The following is a 20671-nucleotide window of genomic DNA, read 5'->3' as shown; positions in this document are numbered from 1 at the left end:
GGTGCTTGGTTACTTGTGGTTCTTATGATGTTCTGACACAGCTCAATTCTAGAAATGCTCAAATATGTTTTGAAATGGCCCTCAAACTGCTTTGTCTAATTACCTATGAAGTTTTAAAATTTGTGATAAATTCTCAAACTTAGAAAAACTAAATAGCTGAGCTAAATTTGAGCATGACAAACTTGTTTAAATATAAAAATAGCCTAATTGTATACTATGCTTGATAGTTTTTTATGCAAACAATGAACTTGGACACAGTAATGTTCCCTGTTAGAATTTGTAAAAGCAAAATGATAAAATACTATTAATTTTAGCAATGTTAGCTAGAATAGGCAACATTTTATAGTTTATTTTAAAAAAAAAATTATTTCATCTGTGTACCTGACTCTTATATACCTGCTGTGACTTGGATTGTTCTCCTGGATGCTGATCTGCCTGACAGCACACAAATACTTGATAACTTATTTGTACACTGACATTTAAAGTTGATATGTGTGTGCTACATGAAAAAACAGTCAGTATTTAACTTATGTGCAAAACAGAAAACTAATTTGCACCCCTTGCATTGTAACATGGTTTTGTCCAGGAGACTTAAATAAGAAACTTCTTAATTTAAGATCTTTAATAAATCAGGCCAGTAAAGTTATTCTTTTTAAGGCTGATGTCCCATGTACATAATATTAAGCAAAATTGTGTGTTTGGATAGATAAGCTGTATGAAAGCTTGTAAGAATTTCCAAGGTATTCTCCTCCTTGCTGACCTCATCAGTTATAGTAACACTTTTTCAGCTATAGTGATATATCCATTTTCTAGTCATGCAAGCAACAGAATCTACATTCATAGCTAATCTACATAACTGTTCACGACATCATATAAGAACATTAATTTATGTATTTATTGCGTCATCTGTATATTCACACTGTATTGACATTGACATACCTCTCGTTCATCAAAGTTCATTATAGATCATTTTCCTGACTCACCAGTTGATCAACAAATCTCTTATCCATATGCGATCCTATAATCGTTCACCACCCACATAGCCCATGGCCTGGTAGTAATATTCCCCAATTTTAATCTGGATCTGCTAATGATTATGCATCATTATCTGAAATAATATGAAACAGTTTAGTAAAATACCTGATTGCTTCTTTTCCATGTAATGAGCTGGGAACTTTTTCATTGTTATCATCATAGTCAGACTCTTCCCTTCTCTCAGTCTGTGAACTTGGTGGGATCATCTTTTTTCTTGACCAATATGAGGATGTCAGAAAGAAGAAAGGATCATACTTCATCCCATACTTATCTGTTGATGAGAGAAATTTGATTAATTGTATCATTATATGGGTGAATGTGAGGCGGGACATTTTGACAAGAAAATATAAACAAATCCATATAGAGGTGTCACAACAATCTTCCCACATTAGTGCAAGGGGAGCCTCACATCAATATTCTGTGCTCTTGGGGGACCCTGCTCCTTTCACTATTTAACTCTCAGTCTATTATTATTATTATTATTATTCATTTTTATTTATAGGGCGCCACTAGGTGTCCGTAGCGCCGTACAGGGACAAACAAAATTACAATACGAGGTGAGACAGCACAGTACAGTAAACAATAAGCACAGTAACTCAGGGAGCTCAAAGCACAGCTAGAGAGGGCGGGAGAGGGGAGAGGGGAAGGTCCGCCAACGACGGAGTCCAAGGGGAAGGCACGGATGACAGGGAGACCCCCAAGGGGAGAGGAGGGAGCGAGAGGGGACGGAGGGAAGAGGGTCCTCAAGGAGGAGGGCTAAGTAGCTGGAGAGCAGAGTTAACAGTGGTGAAGACAGGAGGAGAGAATACCCTGTTCAAAGGAGCGTACAATCTAAGGGTCAATGGCTTCCTCTTCATTTTATTCCCCTCCTCATGACACTTCCCCTGTCATATGCACTACTGTCCTCACTAAAACAATCACACTACCGGAATGTTCACTGCATCCTACAATATCAACATAGCATCATTCTCTGAACTCATATCCTCCTGATGAAGTCTTTTTAAGATGAAACGCGTAAGGTGGTACAGATTGGTACCCTATTTTTGGCATCTGTTTCCAGTTACTACCGTCGGAATCCTATGACACCTAAATCCAGTGAAGTGGAGATAAAGATTGCATGTGGAATACGGATAAACTCTATTTTATTATTCCATTGTGGCTGGGTTTATACTGGTGCTACTTGTTTTGAAGATATTGCACTATTTTGTTCTCTCTCCTTTCCACTAGAGTATACAAGAGTGGAGTGGATCTATATGATGGCAGTGAAGTAACCTAGGCTTCTTGCGTTGATGAGCACGCTTTCAAGTATATATTTGATACACATATGCACACACCTTGGTTGCTGGAACTATTATCCCTAAAATATTACACCATAGGCGCCTTTCCCCTCTGTTTTGTTTTTGTTCTCTGAACATAACTCTGGTTAAAGACATAATTGTGGCTATGTAAGTCTATTAAAAATGACCTGTAATCTAAATGGATTTTCCCCCTAGGGAAGTCTATCACACTGATAATAGTCTAGGACCCTGTCTCCTAAATTACAATTGCCACAGGAACCTTTGTAGGATCTTCCATTTTCTCGCTCCACCAGGTACTGTATGAGTGGAGCCACTGGATTCAGAAAGTAATCGCAGCAAAACTATTTATTTCAAGGACTAAACACGGACAGTTTTTTGATAGTTTTAAATGTATTTTAGATTTTTTCTTACTCCATTACAGCTTTGTCTCCTCCATCATTTTTTGTATCTTGTACTGCAATGCTTGATAAGTGAAAAGCAGTGTATTGTATGATGTATTCAGTGATTTCTCCACATTTAGCTGACATTTTATTTCATTTTTATCCAATATCAATTATGAAGTTTCTGGTCATTACATTGTTTATAACGTTTACTTTTATATTTGATTCACAATTACAAAAGTAAAGAGGATACCTCATTTTTTTTAGTTTACTTTCAGTTTTTAAATGAAGCCAGCAGTAAGGTTGTGTAAACACAATGGGATGAAATAATGCATAGTTCAAATAATATATATGTTTTATCTTCCATTTGAATTAGAATATTTACACACTTACATCTTCACCTCCCTTACCTGGCAGAACTTTGTCAAAGTACAGTGTGAGCAGCATGTAAAACACGGAGTCTAGAATCAGACTGATACAGCTGGAAAGCACATGGGAAGAATCGCCTGTTATGTCTGAGAAAAATACCCCTTGCATGTCAGATTCTAGGTGGACGCTCTGAAATTAAAAAGAAGCCATATTTAACCGGGGGCATCACAAGGAGGGTGTGCAACGTGCAAATTTTCATATTGAATCAAGGATTACTAAAATAATGTGGTTGGAAAGTTAAATATTCTGATGCAATTTTAGTACAATATAGTACAATTAGTTCTACAAAATTTTACTTTTTGAATAAATTCCACCCCGCAAGCTCATTGCCTAGGTGTAATCCTTGAATCACAACTATCGTTTATTCCCCACATCGACTCTATATCTAAATCATGTTACATACATCTAAAGAACATTTCCAGAATACACACATATCTCACACAAGACACTGAAAAAACCTTAATTCATGCACTCATCATCTTCCGCATCGACTATTGCAATTACCTCCTTACTGGCCTTCCCAAAGTCAGAATTGAACCCCTACAATCTATTTTGCACGCAGTGGCTAGATTGATTTTCCTTGCAAACTGTTCTTTCACTGCTGATCACCTCTATCAGTCTCTACATTGGTTGCCTGTATTTCAACAAATCCAATATAAAATTCTTCTACTAACATACAAGGCCGTCAACAAAATTACACCAACATACATCTCCTCACTTGTATCAAAATATCTCCCAACTCGATACGCAGTTCTGCACAAGATCTGCGTCTCTCTTCCACTCTCATCACATCCTCCCATTCCCGGTTACAGGACTTTTTTCGGGCTGCATCCACTTTGTGGAATTCACTCCCTCGCACAGTAAAAGTTTCCTCTAGTCTTCAAATCTTCAAGCATTCTCTGAAAACCCACCTCTTCAAGCAAACTTATGATATTCCTCAACCACCATCTTAATCTCCCTAGATTACCCTATTACCACCCTCTACACAGCTAACACAAGACAACAACCCTCTGACCAACATTGCTGTGTGACTAATCACACAGCCCACTCAATACTTTTTACCTTTGCATTCTAGCTGGTCCATTGTGCAATATGATGTAGCACATGCCCTTGTGTATCAAACTCCCATTGTCCCATAGATTGTAAGCTTGTAAGCAGGGTTCTCTTACCTCTCTGCCTGTATGTATTACCCAGTATTGTTTTATTAATGTTTGTTCCCAATTATAAAGCGCTACGGAATTTGCTGGCGCTATATAAATAAATGTTGATAATGATGATGAATGTTAAATTGATCTGATAGGGTGTTTCTTATAGTATTTTTTGCGCTGATTAAAAATTTGTATACCAAATTTATGTGGGGGGCTGGGTTTTTGAGTAACATGTTTTTAAAAATAATTTAAATTTGAATTTTCTTTTAATATTCACAATAAAATACATATACAGTTCAAATAAAATTAACTTTTTGTGCTTTTTTTCTGCTGTATTTAGCTTGAGGAACGTCCCTTTTTAGTGTCCAGCAGTAATCTGCAAGCATATTTGGATTCCAATTTCCTTGGTAGCGATTTTCCATTGATATATCATGGTGGAATTGTTTACTGTGTTCATCATTTACATCTCCATAATTTTCTGGGAAAAAGTCCAAATGCGAAAAAAATGTATGTTCAAAAACATATTGCTTCACAGGGCGCAATATGTTTTTAAGAGTTCACTAACCAGTTCTTTGTAGTTCTCAGCCTTCTAGTTTCACAGAAAAAATTTTCCCATCTTTTTGGAATGATCCCCATGCAGCTGCCTCAAACTCGTTCAAGCCTCCCTCAAATTCTTCATCCTTCATAAGCAGTCTATTTGTGATCCAACAAATATTCCCTCTTCGATTTTTGATTCACTTCTTCTAGGAAACTCTGCATTACCAACATCAGTCTGTGGAATGGTCCTTCGGTTCTCTCCATACCATAGGAACTGCAAATGACATGTCTCAGGGACAGACACCTGCATCTTCTAGTATCCTTCAAGCCCCTTGGTAAGCAACAGGACATCCTCGGCTGGCTCTGCATACTGGTATGCATTTGCACTGGCATGTGTCCCGTTGTCAGGCAGCTGGACTCTTCTCAATCAGCTGTCGACGGTTAGTAACATCACTGACCACCGGGAGGATCCAATTAGACTTCTTTGGTCTCTATTTAAAGCAGACTCTAGCATCATTAGGGTGCCATAGTATCAGGTCAACCCCATACTTCAGAGTTCCTTCATTACTGCCCTTCTTTCCTGCAAGTGTTATCTTTGGCTCCAGACCTGGCTTGGCTATTTGACTATCCTTTGGACTCTGATTTGGCTACCACATTTCCTCCTGGCCTTTGACTCTAGGCTTCCCTGATCCTTCTCTAAATAATGATTCTGTGCACTTCTACCTCCTTGGCTTGAACTCGGACTGTCTATCCACCCACTGCTCGCCACTACTTCACTGGAGAACCGTGGCCTGTGCATCCTTTGAAGCAAAGCCCATTCCTCCTTGAGCGGGAGCCTGTTGAACCAGGGGCGGCACTAGACTCCTCGCCTCCTTGCTCAGTTGTGCTAATACTGCCAAATAGCTTTCATTTGCAGCTGTCTTGTGACAGCTATATTTTCTCAATGTTGTACCTATTTATCAAGCATTTATCTGTCTTAAATCATGTGATTAAGGCAAATATTAGTATCCAAGCTATTTAACAATAGGCTAAAGCAGGATACATTGAAGATATCTCTTGTGTTAACCAAACTAGCACTCAGTACCACAGTTACCATCATTTTCTATGGGGATTGCAAACTGGAATCCATTTACCAAGAGATGAAAAGCTAAGCTTTACAGAGCTTGTAGTCGGCTGTTAACGCCATCTGAATATGGTGTTAGCAACTGAAGTTTATGGGCACTCTGACACAAAGGCGATGGGATGGGCAAAGGGATTTTTTCAGATCCCTCCCCTTGTCAAATTATTGTCACATGCACAGTTAGGTCAGCTAGGAAATCCTCTTATCAGAGAGGTTGTCCCGGAGGATCATAGATTGATCTGTAAATGCACCTCTTATTGCTGCAATCAGTGGTGATAAGAGATGCTACTTTACGGGCCAAAAATGCGGTCCTACATTAATAGTCCCCTGTGTGTGTGTGTGTGGAGGGTAGAGGGAAGGTGGAACCACTGAAGAAAAGAATGGAAAGGTGGTCACAAGCGAGCAGGTCAACTACTCCAGATACTGAGGTATAGGACAAATATCAGCAACAAAGCTCCTTGGGTGGTATAGCATTTCCGAGGAACATTAACAATTATGCTTTTGTTGTACCTATTTTATTTTAATCTAACTATATGTTTGCAATCAATACAATCATTCTATTTCCATCATATTCAGCTTATGATAGTGGCATCAGGAATATTTTGCACCATCAACCCTCACCTTGCAGAATTATATACAATCTTGTGAAACAGCCTTTTATTACCTCTGTCAGTCCAACCGAGAAGGCGAATGGGGGCAGCACACTTAGTAGGACTTCCAAAACCTTGGGAATGTTTTTCATAAGCAGTAGGAGGCCTAACGGAGATATGAAGAGTGTGATGAAAAATCCTGCGATGGCGGTGACTCTGGGATTCCTGAAGAGGGCGCTCAACATGAATGTAAAACATATCTGGAAGAAAATAAAAAAAGTTATTGTAACTAATATAAACTATCCATAACTATATAGACATGTGTTATGATGAAATGTGGATGTACAAAAATGTAAACAGAACAAAGTGCAACTTGTTCAGTTGTAGTAGTTAAATTGAATTAAGTTTTCAGGCTTTCACGTAGAATACTCCAAGGGCCTTCCAGCCCCACACTAAAAGGTGCTGAGGCCGGGGTAATTAAGAAAGCAAATTTGCAAAAAGTCCCATTCTCCCTGAAACCCCTTGTTCACCAGTTAATTAAATATATGCAAAACGGTCAAAGCCAGGATTCCCCAGCACTCCCCTTCTGCAGCAGCAAATATCAAGCATCCATTATGGGAATATACTTGTGATTGGCTGGAGGTGAAGGGCAGTTGCAGGGACTCCAGGTTACAGAATTTTTTTCTGCTTTTGTTTTTCCCTATATGTACTACGACAGATTCAAAACAGAAAATATGTTGTTGGAATTTTATTTTTTTAGCTAATAAACTGTACGTGATGTGCAGGGGTTTTAAGAGCCCCTTTCAATTATCCTCTGAACAAAGGTGTGAAGATACCGGGTTTATCTGGCCCAATGCTACCCACTTCACACTGGCTGGCCATCCACGGGTACTTTCCTATGCCAGGGAAGTCTACCCAGTACCTTCTAGGATTCGTAGAGTCACTCAGGCAAATGTAGTTATAAAAATACAACAGTATATTTATTGTCATACAAACAACACTAGAATATTATGTACACACAGTAAAAAAAATGCCAGGCAGGTTTACCACATCATCTGTCCCTTACCCCACTAGCTTAAGGAGTTATAGTCACCTGGCTGTCCAGACTTCACGACCCATGGATGTCTCTCAGCTGCATATATAGACTCTAGTAGAGAATGACAACTCAAAAACTAGATCTTGCACTGTTCCTGAATGAAATCCCAGAATGAACACCCTTCGCCCCTGGAGTCGTTCCTTATATCTCAGGTCTAATTTCCACAGTCTTTCCTCTCCTTGGGCAAACCCCTGGGTCTATTCTTCTTAACCATTGGCCAGTGGATGACTAGGGGGTTTGGACAGGGCAGTGAAGATGAGCTGTCCTTTCACAGAAGCCCCCTGCTAGAAGGCCTGTTTGGACTAGCCTGGTGAGAACAATGGACACTAATTAGTTTTCCCACTCCATCTTACAACCTTATCCCTACCCATAATCCCCCGGGCTTCACTTTAAAGACAATGAATAGCAACCTTACTGCAACTACTCTGTACTTTGCTAGGTACGCCATCCCTCCATCTAATATCTCCCTTCTGCCTATCCAAACATTTGCTCCTCCTCAGAACATATAAAAAGGAAAGCGGGAAGGTGGGGATTAGCTACCCTGTAAGTGGACTGATGCAATATGCAGCATCATTTTTGGCTATTGGCATGTAATCATTAGCACCATGTCCTTCACTTATTCCAGAATTATAATTAAAAGTAGGTTTCATGATGGGCGGTGGCCTTTTAGAAATGCAGCAGAAAACATGATATCACATAGCTAGAGGAAAGATAAGAAACTGATAAAAGGTGCTGCACAATTTAATTTTTAGGAAATGTATAACAATTAAATCAACATTGAGGGCCTGAATCATGATGGAACGTCCATGCCGTGATGTGCCGTATTTTGTGTAAAATTGCACTGTGCACGCCCAGAAACTAATCATATGCCACAGAACGCAGTAATGTCCAATTCATCTTCAAGTGCCAAGGACCCTTACTACAGCCCAGGGGCGGATCTAGAAAAATGCTGTACCCGGGGCGATTTAGGGGGGAAGGGGGGGGGGGGGGGGGGCGATTTAGGCCCCGCCCCTTTCTAACATCTTAGGCTGCCGACGGCTGCACACTATGTGCAGGTCCGTCCAGCCGTGACAGGCAGGGACAGTGTGCTGCCCGGCTGCTCTGATTGTGTTTTAAACACAGCAGCCGTCGGCAGCAAGTGTCTGCTAGGGGGGGCCCCCCCCCCTGGATCCGCCACTGCTACAGCCTATGATTTCAGTAGTGGAACAAGGCAGGAAATGGGCATGTGCACGTAGTAAATGTACAGTATCGGGCATGCCACATTCAATCGCACGCAGCACTGTTTGATTCAAGCTTTGTGCATCTCTCAAGTACGTGATTGTCACAAATGCCCAGCCTGCCTCAGATACCTCAATCGGAAACAGCTGCCCGTGACTGGAGTCACCTTAGTCACTTACCAATGAATACACCTTTTCTGCCACCATAAAGGATTTACTATGGAGTCCTTGTGTTCATCAAAACCACTCATTAATGTTTCACTCTTAAATCACATACACATTTAGCATGAGCCTCACTTGGCTTCGTAAGTTCACAAAGAATCAAGGAGAATATGCTAAATTAAATGTAAGGCTAAAGTACAAAACAGTTAATTACAAGAAATACAAAATAAGTTGCACAAATATGTTTCAATAATAAAATAGGAAATAAAACCAGAGTCACTAACTTGGCATGAGAGGAGTACACTTTGGTAAAAATGGCACACTCCAACCTAGGCAGGTCTCCTCATAGAATGAACAACATTACTGGGAAGGGCAGCTGTTTTTAACCTTCTCACACTGCTCTCATCCCTTCCTTTGGAAATTAACTTTTCCAATGTCAGGGCAGACTTGTTCCCAGAATGACACAGGACTTTCAAAATGAGTTATCTCTTTCCTGAGATATAGGTCTGGTATCTCAAAGGACAAGATTTTTCACCTCTGCTCTGCCTGGCTGGCTGGACTCTTTGCACAAACTCTGTAAAGTCTCAGAGATGTTATCTGTCTGGCCTGGTTACTTTTAAAAAAACTGTTGACACTTGCTCAGGTCAAACTCATGTCATTCAGCAAAGCCCACTGACATTATTTTACAAGGTTACATACAAAATATACACGGGCATACATGATTATTCAGGGGAAAGTAACAGCCAGTGATTAGGTGCAATGCATAATTGTCGCAGTGATTTTCAGCCATGTCACTTGCACCAGCTACAGTGCTGATTGCTAGTGATGACGGTTATGTATCCATGCTAGAACATTTGTTTGCTATAGGAGCAACTGGAGAAATGTATTTTTATGTACAGTAGACATTCATAACATCTTAATAAATGTATTTTATTGTGACGTTAATTGAATAGATTTTTTTCTGAACGTTCTTTTGTGACTTTATATTCCACTTATGTAGTAGATGCAACCTGTAGTGTCTTGTCTGTTATAGCAAAGCACACCTAGACCCGTATTCATAAACAGATATATCTTCAGATCCCCTCCTTGTTGAATACGGACTTGCGTATGCCTGATGAAAGCACATTACGTTTAGTTTAATTTGTCAATGAATCAGGCCCTAAATGTTCATATTCCAGGTCACAACTGAACAACTTATTTAAGAGAATATTTATCAAGCTCTGAAATAATAATCCTACATTTTACCATTGACTTTCCCACACAAAGTACATATCTTCCACATAAACCAAAATTGAATATAATATCTGATGTTAAGCAAAGCAAAAGTGAGATTTCACTGGTAATAAAGTAATGTAACAACTGAAATAATCAGATCACCCTGTAAACAGTCTGTATTTGAAGCTGTCAGGAGCAGTACCTACCGATGATATCCCATAAAGGAAGAACAGGAGTAGAATGACACCATAGGAACTCTCGTAGAAAACAAAATATTTTGTAACAAGAGTCATCAGATTTGCTATAATTAAAACATAGACAGAGTAGAGTAATCCCCAGGACAACCTGCAATACAAGAACAAGACAAAAAGATTTATACATTCTGTAAATAAACACTTAAACATTCTTTTGATTTAACTGTGTTCAAGTTAATCACAGAGACACACGTTATTTAAGAACCCTATAAAATATCAATTGCTACTGAGCAGTAATGGTTAAACTGTTATAAAGAATTAGGGGTGGTTTCTTTCCTTGTGTATGCTTATTTTCATATACACAGGAATAATTATATAATCTGGTGGTCTCTTCTAGGTTCCACCATGGAGTTTAAGTGTGTTAAAAATGCAAATGTGGTAGATGGAAGGTAGGTTACCTATCGCTCTCCCACTGCAGTAAGTCTGTCTACAAATCACAGCATATCATGTCAGTCCAGTTAGTCTGTCCAGTTAGAGCCCTGACCTCACTCCCATTGTAAACCTGTGGAATAATCTAGTATATAAAAACAGATGAACCCTTTAACAAGCGCTCCAACAGATGCTGCCTTAATATTACACTTGGGATCCACTTCTCCCAAAATAACAGATATGAAATGTAAATGTGTATATTTCAGTCGCAACCGGAAACAGAGGGACGGCCTATGTAGAGATGAACATTTGTACATGAACAAGAAACTGTGACAATGGCAGAGACTGCAAAAACTTCAGATGTCGGAATGGTTCTGTTTTGCATATGAACCACTCAAATACTGAGATCGGGACCCAGCTGGACAACATCTGATTGATGGCATTAGAAGCTGTTTGAATATATTGTATGATCACGCAAGCCCTTATTATACATAGAGTAAGCACATTGGAAGGGGCAGGAGCTCCGATATTTTCATTACGTTTGGTGTCAGTACCTATCACGTGGTGACGTGATTTGTACCTATATAGATTCTTTTGTTTTTCCTCACTGGTTCTCAGAGGGTCTATTATTCGGGTATTTTACTACATACCGTACATTGAATGAATTTTATCTTATATTGTTCATGTCTCTTACTTTTTCCTAATGACAATAGGGACATATTAGGTAGGAGACACCTTTCTCTTTGGAAAACAACATAGGATTATGAGAAAAATTATTATTACTTCCCTTAAAGACATTTGAGATCGATCTTCGCTGCCTATGGACTATCTGTATGAGAGACTTTTGAGTGCTCTTTTTTAGAGCCATGTTTATTTGATCATTTCCGCCACACATCGCTGGTGGTTTAGTGCTCCAAACTGTGGAATTTGTAAACTGTGGTTTTCATGCGGTTGTCTGACCTAAAACAAGTGGTTTTAACAACGCGTCCCTTATTAAATATCGTTTCAGGTGTGCAAAGTTGATAGTGACTTATTCAAAAAGACTCACTGTAAAAGGAGCTACCTCAAAGTATTAGTTTAGGAGTGTTAACACTCATGCACTCAGATTTTTTTATTTTCACTTCTTTTTGCTAAATTTTGTCTTTTTCTTTTCTATTGTTTTTTTGCTGGTTGCAAGGTCACCTTAAAGATGGAAAAAGGTCTGACATAATTTAACACCTGCTATTTCAATAAGGGCATGTAGAGTTTTTATACTCATTGTAAATACAACTTAATTTAGCTTCTTTTGCTACTTTGCAATTACATTTAAATTCTAATAAACCCCTCCCCCCCTCACAGAACTATATTGAAAACCACATCTAGTCCTGGTGTCTGTAGTGGGCCTTGTACAATGTCAAAACGCAGCACAAAACCATGCTGATCTGTGCAGCTTTGCCTTATTAATAACAGTATGAACAATTTTTGAGATGTTTTTGAAAAATTTAAAAATATGGCTTTTTGAGAAAATCAAAATTTTGCATTTGAAAATTTTACAATTTTCATTTTTATTGAAACATGATGGTGTGTTTTATATATATATATATATATATATATATATATATATATATATATAGAGAGAGAGAGAGAGAGAGAGAGAGAGAGAGAGAGAGAGAGAGAGAGAGAGAGAGAGATGGGCGGGCTCGGTTTCTTGAAAACCGAACCCACCCGAACTTTGGGGTTTCGAGTACCGTGCCGAGTCTGCTCGGTACTCTCGTGCCTATTCGGATTCCAAAACGAGACAAAATATCATCATGATGTCATCGGATCTCGCAAGTTTTGGAATCTATAAATACCGCCCTCCACCACGATTTAGCGCCATTTGGCATAGCAACTGAGAAGGGGTAGGACAGAGTATAGAGCAGTTTGGCAGCCAAAGTGATAGAAGAGAAAGAGGAGGGTGGTAGCAGTGTTAGAGAAAGCTCCATTGCTGAGTTTCTCATTGCTGAAATCTTAATATACCAGTCATTGCACTCTTTTCTTCGGAATTTGCACTACAAAGTGTAGGGTCTGATAGACACCCTTATAGAAGAGCTGCATTGGTCATTGCTGAAATCTTAATATACTAGTCATTGCACTCTTTTTTTCTGAATTTGCACTACTAAGTGTACAGTGTTATCAAAACGGATTCACAGCAGTACACAGATGAGCAAGAGCAGCAAGCAGCTGCTGCCACCAGTCCTGCTGGTAGTTATCCCTGTACATCATCTGGTAAAGCCTATGTAAAAGTACATAGTCTTTTGAAGTCAGGGAAAAAACAAACAAACAAACAAACACCTTTTACCGTGTTGTAGAGTAAAATAGCTGTAATCCAGGAAAAGTTAACTGCCGATAGAAAAAAAATTGCCAACATGCCAATCTACACACACAGTAGCAAAGAAAGAAGGAGGCCTTCGCCTTTCTCTATGAGTGCGAGATCTGAAAATGTTACTGAGGCTTCTTCTTGTAAGGTCACTCGTGACCAAGCAAGACCAAGTAATTTGGAGTCCAAAAGTGGTGCACAAATACTGTTACGTGTGAAAGCCGAGCTGGAAGAAAACAGTAAGGCATTCGAGGAAAATGTATGCTCAGAATCAGAAATGACACCAACCCCTGAGGACAGTCCATCCACGAGTGCTATGTGTAATTGTAACCATTCTGATAGTGTACCCATAAAGAAAGCCCCTTTCAGCATTTCTGCTGATGTGTGCCGGAACAGCTCCAGTGTAGCCTGTGATACACCAATTGAGGATGCCACTTTGGAATTGGAAGAGGGTGAGGGGGATATTTGTGTAGCCGACGAGGGCGCTAATGAGGATGTTGATGAGGATGAGGTTGTTTGTGTAAGTCCTGCACCAGTGGAAGCAGTTCTATCAAGTTATAAAAAGAAGGCCATTGTCATGCTTGGATATAAGACCAAAAAAATCCACTTCTTATGTGTGGAATTATTTCTACCCAAATCCTGACAACAGTTCTCTAGCCATTTGTAGTGTATGTAAAGCCACAATCAGTCTAGGGAGGGACCTTAACCATGTTACACCATTTGACGCAAGTTCATGGCAAGGTGTTGAGAAAAGCTGAAAGTTATGGTAAAAAAGTAACAAGCAGTCCATCATCAACTAGGACCCTTCTCTCACCTACATCCCGATGCCTGCAATCTACACACACAACACCGTCCTCATCAATATCCTCAGTAGCGATTGGAGTTAGTCCTGCATCCAAGCTGGTAAGGCTCGATGACTCCTGCACTATCCTCGATTCCTCTGAAGAATTCTTGAGCGTTAGTCCCACTACTGCTGCTGTTGCTGCTGCTGGGGGTGAATCTTCCTCCCATAAGAAGCCCAAGAAGAAGACCACTAGTACTTTACAACAATTAACTGTGTAACAATCTTTTGCTAGAGGAAGCAAGTATGACAGCAGTCACCCAGTTGCAAAGCGGATGACAGACGCCATGGCTACTATGCTAGTGTTAGATCTGCGTCCAATATCCACTATAGATGCAGCTGGTTTTTCACAGTTAATTGAGGTTTTGTGTCCCCGTTACAAAATTCCATTGCGACACCATTTTGCAATAAAAGCTATTCCTCAACTGTACTAGTATGTTCGTAAAAATGTACTAATTGGACTCAAAAATGCCATTCTACCCACTGAACGCTTAACCACAGATATGTGGATGAGTAGAAGTGGGCAAACAAAAGATTATATGATTGTGACAGCCCACTGGGTTGGTCATTCACCTTCACAAGCAGGAACAGCAGCAGCATGTACACCACTACGTAACATTTCTCACAGGCAGGCTACTCTTTGTATCACCGGCTTCACTAACAGGCATACAGCTGCTAATTTGCTATGAAAACTAAGGGATGTCATTGATACATGGCTTATGCCACTTGGACTCTCCCTAGGATATGTTATTTCTGATAACGCCAACCATATTGTGCGAGCATTACAGCTGGGTGAATTCCATCATATTCCCTGTTTTGCTCACACAATAAACTTGGTGGTGCAGAGCTTCTTGAAAAATAACTGTTAAGTGCAGGAGATGCTTTAGGTGGTCCGTAAACTTTCGGGACATTTTGTCACAGCATGTAGTAGATTGCAGCATCTCCAAGAACAATTTAATTTGCCCTGCCATCAACTGAAGCAAGAGGTGGTAACAAGGTGTAATTCCACCCTGTATATGCTTCTGAGGATGGAGGAACAGCGAAAAGCCACCCCCACTTACTCCACAAGCCATGACATTGGGAAAGCAGGGGGATGTATATTACTCAAGCGCAGTGGATACTTTCTGTGTTGTGCAAGGTGCTGAAACCATTCGAAGTAGTCACCTGTGAAGTGAGTTCAGACACTGCAAGCTTGAGCCAAGTGATTCCTTTAATTAGACTTTTGGAAAAGCAGCTTGAGGAACTGAAGGAGAAGATAAAACAAAGCAATTTTTCTAAATATGTTGGACTTGTAGATCAAGTACTTTATTAGCTTTGCCAGGATCCAAGAGTTATCAAAATCTTGAAATCGGATTACTACATTTTGGCGTTTCCTCCTTCAGTTTCTCACTCAACTGCTGCTAGGATAAAACATAGCTTTCCCAAGAGACCCAGGGATGATGCAGATGACTCAGCACAACATTTTGACATCTGGTCTGGTCTAAAAGAATTGACCAAAAAAGTGACAGCTCTGCCGTAATGCCACCTGATCCTACTATCAACATTCAAAGGATGGTGTAATATTATTTTAACGACAGCATAGAAATAGAAACATCAGACAGTCCCTTTAAATACTGGGAGGAAAAAATCTGAATTTGGAGACCATTTACCAACTCGCTTTGCACTACCTAAGCTGCCCACCCTCCAGTGTGTACTAGGAAAGAGTTTTCAGCACAGCCGGGAACCTTGTCAGCGACTGGCGTAGGAGACTACTTCCTAAAAATGTGGAAAAGATGATATTCATCAAAATGAACTACAATTTCCACAAGGAAGGCCTTTCCCACCAATTATATCAAAGTACAGAGACTTCTGTAATGGTGGATTCCAGCAGTGATGAATTAATAATGTGTGAGGGTGATGTACACACTGATGAGGGTGAGGATGAGGCTGAGGATGATCACAATAACATCTTGCCACAGTAGAGTTCATTAACAGCACTGTTAACTTTGGTGCCTTAAGGCCATTGTTAGCTTGTTTTGTGGGGGTCAAAACAAACCAAGCACTTCAGCCACAAAGTGGCACTCCTTGTTGCTGGAGTGCTTACTTTGTTGAACTGTATATGTCCTTTTCAATATCTTACATAAGGGTGGGTGGGAGGGCCTAAGGACAATTCCATCTTGCACCACTTTCCTTTTCTGCAATTGTTGGGTGGAAATGTGTCCTAGATGTGCTATGCACTGCTATGTGTTTTTGTCGTTGCTCTGTCGCTTAGCATCCAGCCAGATCGCTGCAGTCTTTGTCCGAAAGAGGATGAAAATAATATTGTGACCTGTGAGGTGGTCAAAATTGACTGGAAATTAATGAAAATTAGTGTTATTGAGGTTGACAATTGTGTAGGAACAAGAAAAGAACAAAATTATGTGATTTTAGCATATTTTAGCTATTTTTCTAAAAAATACAGATTCAAAACAAAAACACGCGAGGGGGCGGTTTTGACAAAACTAAAACCAAAACATGAACTTAATCCAGATCCAAAACCAAAATACGGGGGTCAGTGAACATCTCTACTACAAATTCAATTTTAAAAAAACGTTAAAAGCAATTTTTTCGTTAAAAAATGTAACTTTAAAGGCAGTGCACATATCAGCCTGATTTTGGGGTTTTCTTTACACCTATGACAGCATTTATTACTCCAAATTTCATTACAATCTGAATCGGTCAGTTTGAAACCCTGAGTGGAATGACCCCCGATCATAAATAATACTTGCCCGTCAGCAAATAAAATAGTATTACCCCTTAATATAAATATATATTCATGTTTCCACATACTATACTAATACAATAATTACTTAAGGCTGTACTCACCCCTGTGCTAAGCACTTTTGGGTAAGCACGAAATCAATAAACAGGCACTTTTAAATAAGGGCACTCCCAGCTTTTTAAATGCCAAGGATAAGCAGATAAAGAGAGCCTCCTCCTTTCATAGACTTTAACAGATTGTGCACGTGCACATGCATGCTGTGACACCAGCATTCCTTTCCTCTGGCAGTATCAGGAAGACCACATACCACTCTGAGAAGTGATGTGTGGGTTTTCTAAACTTCTTAAGTGCAGAGAATAAGTGGGACTCGTCATGAGGACTTTAGGGGTCATGTAGAGGGTGAGTCCCACTCGTCCTTAGCACTCTATGGGCTTATATAGTGAAAAATTAAGTTTCCCCACAAAGTAAGTAGAAATTAATTTTGCCTCTTGAATCAAAATCAATGATTGTTCCCACAATTTACAAGTCAATGGTGACTCCTAGTATGTTCCGAACAGGAAGATAGGTGAAAAATAATGCTGCTTGGTCAGTCTCGCTCACAACCACCTCTTTTTTCTGGCTATTTTTCTGGCAGTTTGTTAAACCACAGCTAAGTAAATCTGACGGTTTGTATTTTTATGATGCTAAAAATTTGGTATGGAGATTTGTCATGTGGTGCTCTGTTAAACTGTGGTTTTCAGATGTTTTATAGTGGCTTGGCCTTTAGTAAATACGGTGGTTTGAAACCACCGCAACACAATGGACCTTTATTTGTGTCATCATCCTTCCCTTCACCATCCTCCCATATTTCCAATAAACTGTAATATAAATAAATTTCCTTGTACTCTACTTCTTATAGAGAGTATTTAATTTGCTTTCTATAAAACCACAGGTTACCAAGCCAGAAATACACTAAGGCCTTGTGCCCACCAGACATATTCGGGTTATAGTAATATGAAACTTGCTCACATGTTGTTAAGGAACTCACCAGAATGCTAGATCCTTCAACCTCATCATCTTCATGATCTCTCTCATCTCCCTCCGCTCTCTGGTGACATACAGTGACAGCAGGTACGTCAGTGACACGTAGCACATGCACATACCAACAATGAATATGCCACTTTGTATCATCTGTCTTCTGTATTCAGTAGTCTTCATCCTCACTACACCAATGGAGGCCATTTTCTTCTCTACAGGTCTTTTGGTGGTCATCTGGAGAAACAATACTACAGTATCAGGACACAGCTAAAGTATACTGTTAAGGTGAAGTCATTGCTGCTCTATTGTTGAGTATTTTCCATACTCTAAGTGGAAATAACAGACATGACATTCCACGTGATAACAACAATAGCAAAAAATTTGGCACCGTACCAGGCAATCAAAAAACCCAATGATTTAATTAATGTATAGTAATTACAAGTTGCAAGTGGCGCTCCCTTGCCATGTATAATTAGTAAATGCCTTGAGCAAGAAGAAAGAAGAAACATGGAAGTAAGGGGCTCTTTTTGATTGTTAATTATTTTAAAGTAAAACAAAAATCTTTATTGAATAAATTTATTTAAAAATACGTTCCCTTATTGTCCTGATTATTACCAGTGGTGAAATATTCTAAAAACTAGAGGTGATAGTGATACACAGTGATAAGTAATAGTGACTAGTAATAGTGATTAAAACTGGCAGCGATTGCCGCCAAGCCTCGCTATATTTGTGACTATAATAAGTTGTTATTATAAACAAATGTATGAGCAGTAAATATTTTTAGATCCTTATGTTGATTATATGTTTCTTATAATAAAAATGAATCAATCCCCTATGTTGTCTGCATTTCTCTATCAAGTGTATAAAACAGTCAGTGACTATATTATATATTCAACGATTTAGATATTTAGGGATTTGGTTGGTATACCCTAATGAGCCACAAACTGTTATAGAATGAAGAAATGAAACCACTAGTTGTAGAACTGGCTAGATTAGCCCATCAAAGGTTTACACTGTGGCACTCTATCTAGTTTCAGCCAATCAGATAGCTGTTAATAAATATATATAACTAATCATGTTAGTATTGCTTACTAGTCAGCCTATCTGGAGATCAACTGTATACCTGTTAGAGCTAATTAGTACTAGTATTAGCAACAGCTAACTCGTAATATACAAAGCGGTTCTCCCCTGGTGAGAACCGCTTTGTATATTACGAGTTAGCGCGTGGTATTGTGGTTTCATTTCTGCGTCAGTTCCCCCTAAACATATTATTAGCTGGCCTCTAATCAGAGAGCATCAGCTTAAAAGGACAATTGAACTAAAAGTGGTAATTGGGCAGCACAGTGGCTTACTGGTTAGCACTTCTGCCTCACAGTACCGAGGTCATGAGTTTGATTCCCAACCATGGCCTTATCTGTGTGGAGTTTGTATGTTCTTCCCGTGTTTGCATGGGTATCCTCCTGGTGCTCCGGTTTCCTCCCACACTCCAAAAACATACTAATAGTTTAATTGGCTGATATCAAATTGACCCTAATCCCTCTGTCTGAGTGTGTGCATGTTAAGGAATTCAGACTGTAAGCTCCAATGGGACAGGGACTTATGTGAATGAGTTCTCTGTACAGCGCTGCGGAATTAGTGGCGCTATATAAATAAATGGTGATGATGATGATTAAGCTAGCATCCGGTGGGAGCCCCTTACCAAGCACCCTCTTTGTTTGGGATAAGTCAATCCACTGATGCTCCTACTACCCTTTGGACAATAAGAAGATATGGGGGTGGAAAGTGCAATGTGATAGTTTCTAACACAGCTGCTGATAGGACAGGAGTCATGACTAGAAACCAACACAGTATACTTCAAAGTGTTTCCAGTTGTCAACCTAGGAACAGAAATTGTTGGCAGGCTGGTGCGGGTGAGTTTTCCAGTAAGATTTGGAAACCCACAGTCTTGTTAGAGGAGGTTGGAGGAAGAAAGGATGGCAGCTGAAAAATCTTTTAGCTGAAATTATCCTTTAAGGAATGATGACATCTAATCTTTACCTCTACCTGGTGACACAGGGAAGCTGACCTCTGAGAGAGATGGAATAGCTCTTGTGTTTTCAAAGAAGAGATGTTTAACCCTCCAGCTGAAGAAAGGTCTAACATATTAGGTGGAGCTTACTGGTTAGGATGTATTATCTCTTATTGTGCTCTACATTATACTGCAACATTTTAATGAAATGTTCTGGGCTAGGATAAAACCTAATTGATGTAGTGAAGATAGCTTTGGAGAGTTTCTCACAGAAAATGCTGATATGTTATATTAAAAGTAAATGTATGAATGATGGGGTGGCAGGTGTTGTTTACAGAATTTCCCATTTTCTCTGCTTAATGCCACATTTTGAGGTTTGTTCTAGACAAAGCAGAAATGAAATCCACTTACTTCAATTATAGCAGAGTCAATACTCGCTTGCAGAAAGAGGAACCCCGACCTCCAGTAATGTGTCATGGTGCAGGAATCCGACTTATTTGAACAGTAACCTACAGAAGGACATAATGTAGATTGTGGATGATGTCCATACAGAGGCTCTGTACATAACCTGTTAATTTATTCCTGTATAACTTTCCAGATAATATGTGTGTAATACATTTGGTGCAGCTATCTGAACGCAGTAGGTGATCCACCATGTTTTATGACAATTTTTACAGGGTTTTATATGGTAATGCTTTTTAAACCCAACTGTGGCTGAATATATCAGTCTTCTCCCTTCTCCCAGTCTATGAATTCTAAACACATGTACATATGCTATACACACTCACCACCTCTTACAATGTAGATAAGTAGCAAAACATACAGAGATAAAAAAATATTACCGAATGTAGAATAACCACATAAATAAGAGGTGAGT

At 39.5% G+C, this 20671-nt stretch overlaps 1 protein-coding gene and 1 long non-coding RNA gene across 2 annotated transcripts in view; one reads left to right on the top strand and one right to left on the bottom strand.

Moving 5' to 3' along the window:
* Nucleotides 1–20671, bottom strand: part of LOC142095216 (ABC-type organic anion transporter ABCA8-like) — a 108733-nt gene that overhangs the window by 63931 nt on the left and 24131 nt on the right. Inside the window, exons 5-10 of the mRNA XM_075178100.1 lie at nt 20206–20303; nt 17797–18020; nt 10434–10572; nt 6612–6797; nt 3124–3271; nt 1141–1306 (exon numbers count right to left, since the gene is read on the bottom strand). Coding sequence (XP_075034201.1) covers nt 1141–1306; nt 3124–3271; nt 6612–6797; nt 10434–10572; nt 17797–18020; nt 20206–20303 — 961 coding nt within the window. The remainder of the gene's footprint in view (nt 1–1140; nt 1307–3123; nt 3272–6611; nt 6798–10433; nt 10573–17796; nt 18021–20205; nt 20304–20671) is intronic.
* Nucleotides 1–20671, top strand: part of LOC142095218 (uncharacterized) — a 62447-nt gene that overhangs the window by 24354 nt on the left and 17422 nt on the right. The window lies entirely within an intron of this gene.

This window comes from Mixophyes fleayi, chromosome 6 (genome assembly GCF_038048845.1).
Source record: "Mixophyes fleayi isolate aMixFle1 chromosome 6, aMixFle1.hap1, whole genome shotgun sequence".
Taxonomy (NCBI): Eukaryota; Metazoa; Chordata; class Amphibia; order Anura; family Limnodynastidae; genus Mixophyes; species Mixophyes fleayi.
This window is presented reverse-complemented; position numbering and strand designations above follow the sequence as displayed.